The sequence below is a fragment of the Gopherus flavomarginatus genome, chromosome 21 (assembly GCF_025201925.1).
Source record: "Gopherus flavomarginatus isolate rGopFla2 chromosome 21, rGopFla2.mat.asm, whole genome shotgun sequence".
NCBI lineage: Eukaryota > Metazoa > Chordata > Testudines > Testudinidae > Gopherus > Gopherus flavomarginatus.
This window is the reverse complement of record NC_066637.1, coordinates 16,742,861-16,758,479: the sequence shown is the minus strand read 5'-3', so window position 1 is coordinate 16,758,479 and position 15,619 is coordinate 16,742,861. Positions and strand designations below refer to the sequence as shown.

Genomic DNA, 15,619 nt, shown 5'->3' with positions numbered 1-15,619 from the left:
AACTGCCCCCCCGGACTCTCCTTGCTCCCTGTCCTCTGACTGCCCCGACCCCTATCCACCCCTCGCCCCCTGACAGACCCTGGGATTCCCATGCCCCATCCAACCCCCCCTGCTCCCTGACTGCCCTCTCCAGAGACCCCCCCGCCCCAACCACCTCCCCAGGATCCCACCCCCTATCCAACCCACCCTGCTTCTTGTCCCCTGACTGCCCCCACCTCTTATCCAACCCCCCCGGCCTCGGACCCCTTACCATGAGGCTCCTAGCAGCATGTTCTGCTCCGCGCAGAGCCAGACACGCTGCCATGCGGGAGTGCGCAGCCCTGCCCTCCAGAGCGCTGCGCGTGCGGCGGCATGGCTACAGGGGAGGGGGGAACATATCTGTCTCCCCGCGGAGCCAAACACTGCTCCGTGGGAGTGCGCAGCCCCGGCCCCCAGAGCTCTGCATGCACGGTCGCATGGCTACAGGGGAGGGGGGAAGGCGCGGGAGGGGCTGGCGGCTTGCTGCTCCCGGAGAGTGAACCATTTCCCCACCCCTGCCTTAGGGTGGGCCTGGGCACACCCGGCACACCCCCTGCACACGCCTATGCTCTTACATGCTGCCTTTTGCTCTCCAGTGACTGTAAAGTCCAAGTCCAGTCTGGCATGCAGCTGCCGGTCACCTTCTTTTACCTTTTCCTCCTTGCTTGCTCAAAGGTGGGGGCCTGATCCCGCAAACATGTGCTCGCGTGCGTCACGTTAAGCGTGTGAGTAATCGCGCTGAAGTCAATGTGGCAACAGCCCCTGTTTTTCCAGTCCGGAGACCTAACCGCTGCGGCCAGTGGGACGAGTCACGTGCTTAAAATTAAGCCCGTGTATAAGGGGTTGCAGGGCAGGGCCTCAGGCAGGAATTGTGCCTCTTGCTTTGCGCTGAAGGCTGGGGGTCAGGAGTCCTAGGGTCTATTCTTGGCTTTGCCACTGACTCGCCCACTGTGACTGGAACATCGCTGCCCCTCTCCGTGCCTCAGTTTCCCTGACGTTCTGTCATCTCTCCCTCCCCAGCAGCTCTTCTCCCTGCTTCAGGATCTCACTGTGCTGTGCAAAAGGATCCCAGGGCACGGGGCTATCAAGTGATTCTTCTGCTCCCCAGTGACTGGGTTTGCTTGTGGTTTGGTGAACACAGAGGGAGCTTTCAGGGCAGGCTGAGCCTCCAGGGTGTATGAGGCCTGGGAGGTTTGGGGGAATGCCAGGTGTGGCCAAAGCAGAGCCCGTGGATTTCTGCAGCGCAACTCGGCTGCCCTCGCCTTTCGCACAGAGGTGAGGCTCAAAGGACAGGTCCCAGCCTGCCAGGCACGCCCGTCAGGGCGGGCGGTTTTACTCAAAATGGCTGGGGCCAATCAGAGGGCATCGCCTCCTGCTGGCCAAAAGCATGTTAAGACATCCCAACTTCCTGGACTTGGAAAATGTCTGCAGTTTTCTCCCTTCCTTTCCCCACTCCCTGTCTGTACCGTCTCGTGATGAATGGATCCAGCCCTTTTGCGTTCCCTGTAAGACTTTGCGCCAGCTGCTGTGCGGTGGCTACCAGCACACGGTGCAGTTCTGGTGTGTGTGGATGCAAAAGTGCTTTAAAGTTCACTCCTGTGCACAGAGTGACCAGACAGCAAGTGTGAAAGATCAGGACGGGGGTGGGGGGTAATAGGAGCCTATATAGGAAAAAGACCCAAAAATTGGAATTGTCCCTATAAAATTGGGACATCTGGTCACCCTACCTGTGTGCTGCTCTGATCCTGCAGCTCTGGGCTGGGCTGGAGCAACCAGCGGGCTGCTCCTACTTACGCCAGCTGAAAGGGGTTGAAACCACAGGGAAGCGGTGTCCAGGGTGTATGGCAGAGAAGGCAGGGGCCTGGGGCCTGCTTGGAATGGAAGAGCGAGTGGGTTCTGCCCCCAAGGAATGTCTGTAAGGAGTGGGGATCGGTCCTGCTAAGGACTGGCCACTTTGTGACTCGAAGGGCTACCCAGGCAGATTGCCAGAAGCCTGAGTGATTCATAACTGTACCGTGGTATTTCCGGCCTTGCGTCTCCAGTGCTCACAGAACTGGCTGCTGGTGGGAGACCCCCTGAGACGTGCCATTCGCCGGCTCTGCCTCCGCCTTGCATTTCCAGGGAGAGCCCTGTGACCGTCTGCCCCGAACGTGGGGACTGCCAGCTCCTTCCACCCTGCCCAGCGCTTTGGCCTGGGTTCTGGAACCTCAGCAGAGTGGCCACTGGATCCCCTCTCTGCCAGCGGAGCAAGTGAAATTAACAGGGGGGTCGCTGAGGGCATGCCTGCCTTGGGGAGCATCCTTCACCCGGCCCGTTACCCCTCCACCCCCATCTCCCCACAGGAGAGGGGTCCCACTCACTGCTGCAGTCCTTGAGCCAGCTCTCCTTGCAGTCTGGTCCGTGGGGTTGCTGGGGTGATCGGGGAGTGGGCACAGCTCCGCTGGTCCCCATTGTGCTGTCCTCACTTTGGGACGGGCACCCCGGTTTCTCAGGTTGAGGGGCGTCAGGGTGCTGAGGGGCTGTACTTGGCCCTTGGGACCTCCTGCCTTAGCAGGACTGGACATAGCCGCTAACGAGTGCAGAGAGCTGGCCTGTCCATACGCCCCCGGCTTTCCCTGTCCTCCCTCCCACCTCAGCATCAGTCAGGCGATTGAAAGCCGTTAACCCTGCAGAGTGCTCCATAGCGGGCAGGCCAGCACCCCGAGCTTCGAGCTCATGCACTAGCTGGAGGAGCCATGCTTACTGTCCCAGAGGGGCCGGGGCAGTTTGCTTGGCTGGCACTTTGCAGTCAGATCACATGTCAGATTGTTGCTCGACTCCAGGCCTTGCGTCAGGGCCAAAGAATCCACAGCAGTTGCTCAGTGAGCAGCTGTAAACTGTGTTATTGACATCACGGGTTCTGTAGGGCTGGTGGAGTAACGGGCATGGGGAAAGGGAGGGCTCTGATTGCCCAGGGATTCACCTCTAGTCAGCTTATCCTGCCCCCATCCTGGTGGTAGCAGAACAGGATTATTGCTATACGTCTTGTTATTATTACTTCATGAGCCAGGAGAGAAGTAGGTCAGGGCCCTTTTGTGCTGGGTGCTGCACAGATGCATAGCAAGAGATAGTCCCTGGCCCAAACAGACAAAGGCAGGGAGTAAGAATTATTACAAATGGGGAATGGAGGCACAGAGAGATCAAAGGCTTGTCTGCACGAACAATTCATTTGTGGCACGATGGGATGTGCAGCTACCTCATGCTAATCCTCTTTGAAAGGGGACAAGGTCAAAGCACACTGCTGAAGAGTTAGTGCGTGTTAGCAGGGTCCTCTGGGACAGTTAGTCCATGGTAGGCTGGGGGACGGTGGATTCACACCCCATCCTGCTGTGAATTAATTGTTCATGGAGACAAGCCCTAAGTGACTGGTCCAAGGCCACCCAGAGAGTCTGTGGCAGAGCTGGGAATTGACTCCAGCTCTCCTGAGTCCCAGCACAGCCCCTTTGCCACAAGATCACCTGAACTGGCTCAGAAGCAGATGTTTTATCCCCCTCTTGTCCTGTCTGTCTGGGCATTTAATCCTCACTTGGCAATAGTTCATCCCTGCCCCCCAAATCCAACATCCTCCTCCCCCCTGTATTTATTTTGTGGATGAGTCCAAATCTGGATTGGGATCGGAATCAGTATTACTTATTATGTGCAGCCTCTGGGAGCCGCAGCCAGGGAGCAGTACCCCAGGTGCTGTACGAACACACAGCAAAAAGAGTTCCCAGGCAGACTGCCCCTACCTCTGTACTGGGACAAATCACACATTCCCCCTCCTGCAACCCCGGCCCACCTCCAGATCTGAGCAACCCCGAGCTTTGGGACTGCAGCGTTCCCAGTGTGGATCAGATCCTGAATTTTGCATCTGTGGATCCCTCACTCATCAAGACCAGTACGATAGCTCAGGTGACTTGTCTCCCCAGGGTGGTGAGGGGATCCCACAAGTGGGTGGTGCAGGGGGGCACTTTGCACGGACACTACAGAACATCTTTCAGCTGAGGATCTCAAAGCACTTTTCAGACAGTGGGTCAGTATTAGTATCCCCCTTCTGCAGGAATCAAGCCTAAATCTGAACAAACACCATATGTTATTGAGAAGATACAAACGATCAGCTGATTGGGGCAGGACCTGTCTCTTTGTTCTCTGTTTGTGCAGCACCTAGCACGGTGGGGTCCCGGGCAATGACTCGGGCTCCTTGGTATTATGGTAATACAAAGAATTAATAATACTCTAGAGCACTGACATTTCCTCACCAAGAAGATATCCAGCACGGCTTTGACTTATCCCCCTAACTCAGCACCTGCGGGGTTAACATGGTACTCAGCTGGCCTTCTCCCCAGCTGCTAATAGCTGGCTTGTTTCACATGCCCACAGCTCGACCCCTCCCTCTCCCAAGGTGATAATTCAGGTGAGCTGGGAGGCACCCAAAGGAGCTGAATCTGTGTAAACTCTGTGGAGGGGTGGGCTTGTGCCACTGCTTGGAACAAAGGCTGGCTTTGTGGGGTTTGCCCTGGGATCTGTATGGATCACTCCAGTAGCTTTGCCTACAGGTGCTTCCGTAGGACGTTCCTGGCCAGGTAAGGGAGGCAGGTGAGTTGCTCTGGGTGTGTGGATGTTGCTTGAACCAAGTTGATGAGGCAGGTTGTGGTTTGTCCTCTGAGAGCAGCGCAGGGTGGGGAGAGACCCAGGCCTGTGCTTGGTGCTATGACTCAGCTAGAACCTTATGGTAACTATTTCAGGGCTTTCTCCCCCCAGGCTTACAAGGTGCTTCCAATTTCTAATCCTCCCACCCTAGCATTTGCATTTCCCATGAGAGCCCCCCAGGCCTTTAGCTTCATCTCAAGTGACCCCTTGGCAAACATTTTAAAGGCTACAAAACATTCTCTTTGCAGGCTCTCCAGGCTTCCTGTCCTGTGTTCTAAAGAACTCTGTAGCGATGGGCACTGAGATGTTTTTAAATCTTCACTCTTCTCCTTTTACACTGCCTGGTCACCATTCCTGCACTCTGTATGGCTGGGACAAATTATTAATATTCATGGTTAGCAGCTAGAGGCCTCAGCTGAGGTCAGGGCCCCATGGTGCTATACATGCATTGCAGGAGATGGTCTCTGCCCCAAAGAGCTTCTACTGTAAATAGACAAGGCTGAGGGAAAGGACAGATGAGGCTGTCTACTGTATAGATGGGAACTGAGGCCTGGCAAAGTTAAGTGACTTGCCTAGGGTCACACATAGAGTCTGTGGCAGAGCAGGAATTGAACCCAACTCTGCTGAGTCTTAACCCCGTGTCTAACCACTTGGCCATCTACAAGCAGACTAGTCTGTTTCCTTCTCTGGTTTCCATGTATGTCTGTTGGTGTTGATAAGGCCCCATCAAATTGTCCTTGGTACTTTCACCCACATTAAGATTCCCACGATCCAAATAACTGCTCCATTCTCTGAGATACAAATTAGTTGTTAACAAACATTTAAGCAGTTCTCGCCCCCGCCCCCGTTTCATCTCCCATGTCCCTTAGCTCACCGCCCCGCAGGAAATAGGGTTTTGCAATGTTTGCATTGCAAACACAGGAATGTTTGCTGCTTAAACTTTTCTATTGAAATAGATAAATTCCTACAGGCTAGAAATGGCCTTTAAGCTTGATTTAGAAATGCCCTGTGTGCGGGCTGGGCCCCACCTTTCCTTACAAGTGCTCCCCTCCCCTTTCTCTTTGGTCTGCACTCCTGGGGTGGGTGTGGCTGCCTGCTACAGAATCAGTCTTGTGACCTTTATGTTCAGTCCCCTCCTGCCTGGGGTGTCAAGGCTATTTGAACCCCATTAGTGCTGCTGCATCAACCCAGCCCACTGGTCTGTTGTAATCCAGGTATTTAGACCCCCGCACCTCTGTGCAGGCTGCCCAAAGCCTACAGAGAAATTGACAGGAGAGACTCTACCAGGGATTCCAGTAATTTGGGGGTATGACTTTTTCCCTGCATGGGAGCGGTATCTTAGGCAGGTCTTCGCTGGGTGCTGCTGTTACATCCACCCCAGGAGTAGATTGTGCAACCCTGTCTGAGGGTGTCTGGTTCTTTCTCTCTCCATCCTACCTCTCATTTCTGGTGCTTACTCCCCTGGTGGTTGGGTCATGCCGTTATCTGATCTCTGGGCTGGCGTCATATTGAATCCCAGCTGCAAAATCTGCCATCTCAGGGAGGCATTTGCTGCTGGGAGAGTCTGCAGATTTGAGCCTCCCCTCTTGCAGACTCTGCCCTCCCCCACCCAACTAAGGCTAGGTTCACCCATCCCTGGTGGAGCAGCAGGACCCGGGTTGGTAACACAGGCATGGAATGCAGGGTACGTCTACACTGCAATTGAACAGCCAGGCCTGGCCCGGGCCAGCTGACTCAGGCTTCAGGCTGCAGGGTTGTAAAATTGTGTTGTAGAGGCTCAGACTGGATTCTGGGCTCAGGGACCCTCCTCCAAGTGTGTACACCACAATTTTACAGCCCCACAAGCTGGCGCAGGCCAGCCATCGGTGTTTAATTGCAGTGTAGACGTACTCCAAGGCACAAGTAGTGCCTCTTGGTAGGCTGAACTGGGTTCAAAGGGGCACCAGAACCATCTGCAATTCTCATCCTCCATTCGGGCAGCCTGAAGACCTGCTCCGTCTTGGCCTATGTCATTCATATGCACAAAAGAATTGGAGAGAGATTTTTCCTTTGTTCCTTCTGTATTTTCTTGTGTAGGGTCTTCGTTTGCTGGCTGACTGTGGTCGAGAGCATGGGGCTATGAGTCAGGGAAGCCCATGTCCTATTCCTGGCCTGCTGTGTGTCTCTTCCCTGCTCTGTGTCTGACTTTCCCCATCTATACAATGGGGGTCACTCTGACCTACTTTTTAAAAAATGCTTTGAGATCCGCTGGCAAAAGGTTCTATCTGAGTGCAGACTGTTACTGTTTTAAGTTTAAACTCCATAGGGAGATGGGAACAGTTAGCTTCTTGGTGTTCTAGAGGAGATTACAGGCTTATTTAGAAAGATGGGTACGCACTTTACTTTTGTTCTTTCTTGTTTAGAATAAATCCATTTAGACTTGAACAGTTTGCTCTCTGCATGTGGAATATCTATAACTGAGGCTCCCCTCTGCCTGTTTCACAACCAAATGATTTGGGAAATGCTTTTAGTAGAGCTGGTTGGAAGATAAGATTCCCCCCCCCCCCACTGGAAAATTTGAGTTTTGGGCAAAAAACTAACAACTATTTTGGCTGAAATTCAAAACATTTTGATTGGCAATCCTGCCACCTTGCCTCATCAGAGTTGTAGTGTGGGTGCGTCATGCTTTTATTATCCTCCAGAGGCTTGCCTCTTTGTTTGGACTACGTGCCCCATGATGCACCAGCCTCACTTTATGGTGGCAGGATGCAGTGTCCCATGGCCCGGTGCATGATGGGAGATGAAGTCCAGCTGGGAAGGCCAGCCGTAGAGAATGAATGCAGGAGGCATCTGAACTATAACTTCCATGAGATGTTTCAGGCTTGAAATATTTCATTTTTTGGCCAAAAGTGTCTTGTTTTGGGCATTTGATTTTTTTTCAATGAAAAATTAAAAATTTCTATAGAAAGCAGATACTTTTCACAAAATATTCAGTTTACTGAAAAATCCATTTTTTTCACCCATAAAAGACCATTTTGGTGAAATTTTAGTCCTTTAATGCGTTGTTCTGTCATGCATCATGTTTGCCTAGAATTCAGAGCATGTGTAATAGACCCCCGAGTAGGTTTCTAACCTAGGAACTTCAGCACTCTAACACGGACCTCTACTGCTGAAGGAATAAGTCGCTTAGTGGTTAGCAGTTGTAGGCTATTATCCTGGAGTATACCAGCTACTAGAGGGAAGGGTACCACCAACCCTGTGCTGAGGGGTGTGTATAGCAGAACCCATTTCCCTGGACGTGGCCTCCACCATTGCTAAGAGCCAGGTCTATATTTGCTTTGTCATCGGCATGTAAGTAACATGACACACAAGGCTGAAGTCAGTTAAACACAGATCGCTCTAGGGCTTCGTTTGTGGTGTTTTAATAGCATCAGTTGTTCCGTCCTTCCTTCCTGCGCTGCTGGCAGCCGCCGTTCCAGCTTCCTCACCTCATTGGCAGGGTTGCCACCAGGGGTGGCTCTGTGTATTTTGCCACCCCAAGCACGGCAGGGAGGTGGCTTTCGGCAGCATGCCTGCGGGAGATCCACCAGTCCCGCGCCTTCAGTGTACCTGCCGCTGAATTACCGCCGAAGCCGTGGGACCAGCGGAGCTCCCGCAGGCATGCCACCGAAGGCAGCCTGACGGTCGCAGTGAGAGCGGCAGTCAGATCACCCCTCCATGGCTTGCCGCCCCAGGTACGCGCTTGGCACGCTGGTGCCTGGAGCTGCCCCTGGCTACCACCTCTGAGGGACAAAAAACTGGGATGATCCCATAAAACTGGCCAGCTGGCAGTGCGCGCTGAGCGTCCTGACGGATTTCCCAGGGCAGCTACCTTGAACAAGGGATCATCCTGGGAAAAGCTGGACAGGGGGCCGTTTTACCATTTGAGCCTATACCATGGCAGCGAAAAGCAGGAAGTGCTGAGAAAATGGCAGGGGACTTGTTGCTGGCAGCTGGGAAAAGGTAGCTCAGAACCAATGGGAGCTCTCAGTATTGGAGGGGGAGCAGAAGGGCTGGGAGAATGCTTGAGGCAATAATCACTGAGCACTTCATGCCTGCCTGTATTTTCTTCCTTTGGCCTCAATTTACCATGTCTCTGCACTTCACGTTGTCCTCTACCCCAGAGTGAAAGGCCTGTGGCTCAGAAACGGCAGCATTTCACACGTGCTTTGCTCGAGTGGGAAAGGTGCAGGGCAGTGGTGAAACAGGCCCTGTGTGTTTGCACGGCAGGGCAGTTCAGGCCCAAGGAGTCAGCATGCCTGTCATCATCTTCCTGCTAATGCTGCGTTTGGTTCCTAGCGTGATGCTGGGCCAGTCACTTAAGCCTGAATTTTCCAAAGTGCTGAGCTCTCAGCTCTGGTTGAAGGGGAGCACCCCTGAGAGGCAGGCCTGTAACCTTACTGCTGCAGCTTCCCATCTGTTCAATGGGGATAAGAATCCTGATGCCTCCCAGAGCCGCTCCGAGCCTGTACTAAAATTCTGCAAAGCAGCTAAGCTCCTCTGATGGACGCGAGGTGAAACGTTTCCTAGAGGCATTGCGAAGGCATTTCTCCTCCTGCAATCTGGGCACCCCAAACGGTCTTGGGAGGAGATAGCTGGGATCCAGAGAAACATTCCCTAATTTGATGGCTGTGAAACCTGCCCAGAGGCACTGAAATCTCCGGCTGTCTGGTCTCGGGGCCGGCGTGCCCTCGCACATACGTTCTGGATGCAAGTCGCTGACATGCACTGATGTTCCAATGTTACAGCAACCTCCGTGCATGGGGATCCCTGCATTGCCGGGTCTCAGAGAATGACCCGAGTCACGTGTATGCGGGTGTGTATCCATGCAAGGCTGGTGTTAGGCTGTTAGATGAAGCCTGAAAGGTGGGAGTGTGGGTGACCTTAGTTGGGCACGACGGCAGCCCTGTGTGTACACAACCCCGTTTAGTATGGCTGGCGAGATGCAGGCAGGAGCAAGGGAAGCCTTGACTCTGGCTACTAGAATGACGCAGGGGTGGGATGTTCTGTCACCGGACAGCCTGGGGCTGGTTGCAAGAGCTGGGGAAGTCCCCAGCAGCCAGAGCATGGGGCCTGTGGCAGGGTGATCTGCCTGCCCATCTGGTCGTGCCGCTGTGAAGGTGGTCAGGGAAGCCCAGTGAATTTTTCTCTGCAGAACCTGGACTGGTTGCTGGTGTTAGAAGCCAGCTTGGTTCTAGTGTTTGCCTCCCCACGGGCCACCTGAGCAACACCTCTTCCCCTCCACCTCTAGGTCTCTCCTGGCATCATTCCCTCGCAGTTCTCCCTGCTATTAAACACCTGCATTTGGAGTGTTTTCACACTGCGATCCTGGCCCAGTGCCTGTGGGGATGGGGGGGTGGGCCAGGAGGTTTTGGTGGTGGAGGCTAGAGGAGATATGAGCATTCTGAAGGAAGCTTATGCAGGCGCCTATAGGTGCGGTTCATGGGCTCAGACCCAAGTTAGATCAGAGGCTGTGTTCCTGGACTATTTACCCCAGCGTGTTAGTTCTGTCCCTGGTCGCACTGGGTCTGAATTGCAAGAGTTTCGCTTCAGATCTGAGCACTGTCAGCGTGTCGGGGTGCTCAGAGCTGGGATTCTGTTTGAGGGATGCAAGGGCAGTTGTGGTCTGCAAAGCTATATCCACAGCAGGTCATAAGTTCCTTTATGAATAGCAGAAATATTTAAAAGGGGATTTCTAAGAGAGAGTTAGAGACGTTAGCAGGCTGGTTCCGCTTACAGTGGGCAGATAACCGTTTAACCCTGAGCCCCTAATGGCATTCAGAGGGAACGGGCTTTAATACGCTACATCATGATATTGGATTTGCTTTTTATTGTTGTGATTCTTCTTCATTTAATGTCTTTGACCAAATGTCTCCTTTCTAAAAGCAAAACTGATATTATATAAGCTCAAAGGAGCAGCAGGTAGCTGCATTTAAAGGTTAAGTAGGTTAGCTGGTTCAATTTGTGGTGGTTGGAGTGGGAAGGCCAGGGCATTTCAGTACATTGTGTTCTCTAAGTTTCCCTTGCAGATTCAGCTGGAGAAGTTATTCTTCACCCCTTGTTCTAAATTGTTGCATAGCGTGGCTGTGTGCTACAGCCCAGAGGTGGCTGCATTTCGATAGTGAGTGAAGGGACCTCAGCAAGTAGGAACTGATATGTCTGGTCGAAGGGTGGAAGCCTGCTGTGATTCTGTAGGATTAAAGGTTTCAGAGGGGTAGCCGTGTTAGTCTGTATCTGCAAAAAGAACAAGGAGTATTTGTGGCACCTTAGAGACGAACAAGCTTATTTGAGTATAAGCTTTTGTGGGCCCACGAAAGTACTCCTCGTTCTTGTTGTAGGATTTAAAGATATAGACCGTTGTTAAACACACGTAAAAAATTATTGTTGTTATGGTAGCATCTAGCCACCCCTCTGAGCTCACTGCCCTGTTGTGCTGGGTGTGGCACAGATGCGTAATGAGAGACAGTTGCTGGACTGAAGAGCTTACTGTTCAAGTATCCAACACAGACACTACCTGGAGAGGGGAAACAGAGGCATGTAGGTGAAGGGACTCGCCCAAGGCCACTCAGCAGGTCAGTGGCAGAGCTGGGAGTAGAAGCTAGGACTCCAGAGTCCCTGTCTATTCTAAAATCAATATTAACACTATGTAGCCATCTGAGGCTGTTTCCTCCCTTGTCAGGCTCCTGGTGTCTGTCGCTGTTTCTCACACAGCTCTTGATGGACATGCAGTGCCTCTGATCCGGTTAATGAGTTCTTCCTGCCAATACGGGCTTTCCTCAGCCCATCTAGAAGGCAGCCGTGAGCGGAGGAAGTTTCAGAGGCGGGGCGGTGGTGCTAGATGTCAGCTTGACGTTATTGCTCCTGGATCCAGAAGCAGTTACAGGCAGCCGGGAGTGATGCAATGAGGGTGGAGGAGATGCTGCCTGCTGAAGGGAAGAGACAGCGATATTGCTCAGCTGGCTGCGTCGGGATCTCGCTCAGTCAGCACAGCCAGCGTCTGTCCCTGGCCCAGTGCACACTGCAGTGCAGAGAAGGGTGGGTGTGTGGCTGAAGGGAAGGGTCTCTGGATCATGCCAGGGGAGGATTGAACCGGGAGCCGCGGTGATGGGTCTCCTGCCAGGTCCGGAGAGAGGGGTCTGATTTCTGGACTGGCGTGCGTGGTAGGCCGTGTCGGTATCCCTGCTTTTCACAAGGAGAGCAGGACTCTTTGCTTTGCTCTGAAGGTACGTGAGGAGGCAGGTGCCGCTTGCTGGGTTGCCTGCAGGGAGAATGGATGGAGGCAGCAGAGTCTGTTGGGAAGGTGCATACCCTGCCAGTCCCATGCTGACCGTACAGGTAGCTGTATTGCCATTGCTGGGTAGGGACGTGCTCCTTTGATGTTCAGGGGACAGGCATCCAACAGCGGACTCTTGGCCCCCATGCGGGCCCGGCACCAAAACTGGGGAAAGCGGAGCCCTCCTTGACAGGCCTGTTTTGCCAACAGATTGGAAAGGGGGGACAAGTGAGACAAGGCCTGACTGGAGGGCTGAATGCAAGGCCCGTCCCAGTCGGCAGGGAGACACCCTCCCAGATTTGGGTCAGACCGTCGGTGGTGATGAAGTGCAGATTTTCTGTGCTATTTTTATAGGGTGGGGAGGATAGCTGATGTGTGCCTCAGTTTCCCCTATATTTTGCATGGCTACCCGGTGGGTGGAGGGAAGGTCCAGGTTTGCTCTCTGGGCAGCTAGGAGACATAGGGAGAGGTGTGTGTTTGTGTGCGTGTGCGGGGGGAGGCTTCTCACCTGGAAACTGACTAAGGTCAGACAGCCAGAGCCTGGGGCTGGGCTCGTTACAGCTTGGTCTGGCCTGACCAGGACAGACTGAGCTTTAACCTTCGTTTCCCTGCACTCCCCTAAGGGCTTTTGGCTTGTGCATGCCAGGGGGCTAGTGAATGGTTACCTGGTTTGGGAAAGGCACCGTAAATACTCAGAGCATTGCTCCCTGAAAGGCTCCTCCTGCAGGAGTCTGGCTTGCCTGGATTCGCTGCAGGGAGCCCTGTTGAGACAGTGGGATTGCTCGTGCCACTAGACAATGTAGGAGGCTGTGGGTCTTCCCTGTGCGGATCTGTGTGGGTCCTGCCCTGCCCCAACTACAGGCCAGGGCATAGACCTGGCCTTGTGACTTGGATGCTTCCCCCGACGTTTTATTCACTTAATAAAGCCAGGCCCGAGCCGCCAGTCTGAGCTCCAAGTCCTGTCCGCCCACCGCCCTCCTGGTTTAAAGCTGAGATGTTCGTGTGTTGGTCCAGCACGTATGGGGCTGGTCCATGCTAGCTCATCAGCCAGGTGTGGATGCCTCCTGCTTGCGACGCTTCCCCTGAGCACTGTGGCGAGCCACCTTCTGTGATGCGAAGGCACGTTAGGGGATGGATGTCGACTCTGCGTATTTCCCTAGTTCCACGATGGGGATTTGAACCTGGATCGCAGCTTCCCTGTAGGGCAGGGGAGAGGCTGGGTGTGTTCACTCCATGTAGTATTTAGAGGCCCCAGATGCAGCTTCAATAGCTGTTCAGATAATACTGTGGGGAGAGGGCACAAGGAGCAAATGTGTTTGTGTGTGGATACTTTTTAACCCCCACCCCCCGCAGGTCTGAGTTCATGGCCGGGTCTGCCCAGTTAGGTCATGTTCTTGCAGGGCTGGGAGAGGCAGAAACCTTCAAGGATGCCCCCCGGGGAGAGGGATGCGGGGTCACCAGGACACTCCATCAGCTGCTGTCTGGGAAACAGCCCCTGTGGCTTTGATCTCCCTTGCTGCTCTCAGACATCCTGTTCCACCCATCCACGCACACTCCAGCCCTCCCTCTCCTTTCCCAAACCTCGGACACAGACCTACCTCCCCTCTTATACTGATGGAAGCCCCCCCGGCTTCTTGCACTGAGTTTGAAAAATTCTTAACCCCTTCCATGCCAGATGATGGGCCAGGTTTGTCTGGCAAATGAGTGGTCATCCCTGGGACAGCCTGCTGTCGCCTGCTTCAGGTGGCAGATGGGCTTAGGGGATGGGATGATGTGCTGGCGCCAGTTCGGCTGCTTACGTGACTCTCCAAGAGGATGTAAATTAGACTGGAAATCTCGCAAGGGGGAGGTTCTTTGCTGTCTCTCTTGGCCCTTCTGCCATCTGGCACCTGGGATTCCAGTGCCGCCGCCTGCACACGAAAAATAATGGAGGAGGGGCACAGCTAATGGAGCTCTTCCAACCTCAAGGGTTAGATTGAAGCTTTGGCTGAAGGTTCATGGCAATTCTTTATCCAAACCTGTTTGTCCAGCCCTGCTGGGTATCGGGAGGGTGCTGTTTGTAACGCTTGTGGGCCTCGGGCCGTACAGCCGTAATGGGAGCTGGTCCCTGCCACTAAGAACTTGCAGTCTAGTGGCAGAGAAAGTAAGTATTGTCCCCACTTTACAGGTGGGAAACTGAGGCACAGAAAGAAAGTGATTTGCTCTCAGTCACGCGGGCAGTCCATGTCAGCGCTGAGCAGCGAATCTTGCTTGTGTCTGGAGAGGGATCTTCAGAAGAGATCGCAAGCTCTTTGGGGCTGGGACTGCCTCAGTTATCTGTCTGCAGCGCCAAGTGTGCTGGTGTTAAGGCATTTAGGTGCTAGCTCAGTACTGGTAAGAATCAAGGCGGAAGGTAGGTTCCAGCCCCAAGGAGTGAACAAGCTTGGGGTGGGGGCGGGAAAGGAAGAAGACTGATTCATGATGGGGAGAGTAACCCAGGGCAGGAGGTAGTGAGCACAATGCAGAGAATGGGGAAGGGATGCCCTGTTGGGGAGGAGAGTAGAGGAAATAGGTTGAAAGCAGCCAAGGGGGGAAAAGACACCGGGAAGAGAGAGAGGCAAGTGGAGTGAACAGTGGCGAGTGGGCACGCGAGAAGGACATGTTGGCAGTGTAGGGGTGGCATGCTGGGACCTGCAGCGTAACTGGACGGCGCCAGTGCTGGGAGTCAGCTCTGGTATCTGTAAGTGAATGCACTTGTAAGCAGCCCTGCTTAGGGGTTTGCACCTTCAGAGCTAAAAGCCGCGAGCCTCTATTGCTGCCGTTTACGGGGCGACTCTCGGAGCTGGAAGCGGTAGGACACTCGCTAACCTTTTACACGAACCGGCCACTAGAGGGGGGACAAAGACCCATTGTGTCTTAGTGTGGCTTGCCCGTGGATGTCACCCTCTCTGGGTGCAGTTTAGCTATGGAGGAGCCCAGTCGGCAGCCAAGCGATTCGGGTGTGGCCATTGCGTTTGCTCACAGCTGGCCCTTGCCGGTCAGGTTGGTGGATCTGCACTTGCCCAGCGACAGCTCACAACTTCCCCCAAACGTCCCCGTACACTGGCTGCCTGTTGCGCCTGCCTGACCACTCACAGTGCTCTTCCCGCCCTAGGTTCCTGACGGTGGTCAGCAATGGGGACGTGGTGGGCAGCTCCCACACCGGGACTCGGACCTGCAGCTGGAGAAGAAAGAGCACCCGGCGAGGTAAGGTTCTGACTCCTCTTTGAGCTGGATGGGATGGATGGAAACGACGCTGGATTCCTTCAAAGAGTCTCATGTGGTGTTTGATCAGCTTCTGTGTGCCCTGGAAAGGCTGGGATTCCTGCTTCCCCAACACAGATGGAAAAACACGGCTTCCCCATCCCAAATCCTGGCTCTGTTGAAACACTGGGCATGTCTGGGGCCAGACTTCAGTGTAGCAGTTACCGTGCCATATGTAGGGTGCTGAGAATTTGATGGGTTGAAATTGGAGAAGTGTCTGATCCAAAGAACTGATCCAAATTTGGGGTGGTTGAGGATCTGCACTTGGGCCTAGACCTGGATTTCACAGCTGGCCGCAATTTCTCTCATCTGGGCCATGCCCCCAGAGCTGAAGGCCACCTGACTGACTCTGCATTGAGA

General features: G+C 53.9%; 1 protein-coding gene across 5 annotated transcripts in view; it reads left to right on the top strand.

Annotated features, from left to right (window-relative positions):
- Positions 1–15,619, top strand: part of ARHGEF10L (Rho guanine nucleotide exchange factor 10 like) — a 162,728-nt gene that overhangs the window by 42,841 nt on the left and 104,268 nt on the right. For all 5 annotated transcript variants that reach the window (XM_050931312.1, XM_050931309.1, XM_050931313.1 and 2 more), the window contains one exon: positions 15,111–15,202. In XM_050931312.1, the coding sequence (XP_050787269.1) occupies positions 15,111–15,202 (92 nt within the window). The remainder of the gene's footprint in view (positions 1–15,110; positions 15,203–15,619) is intronic.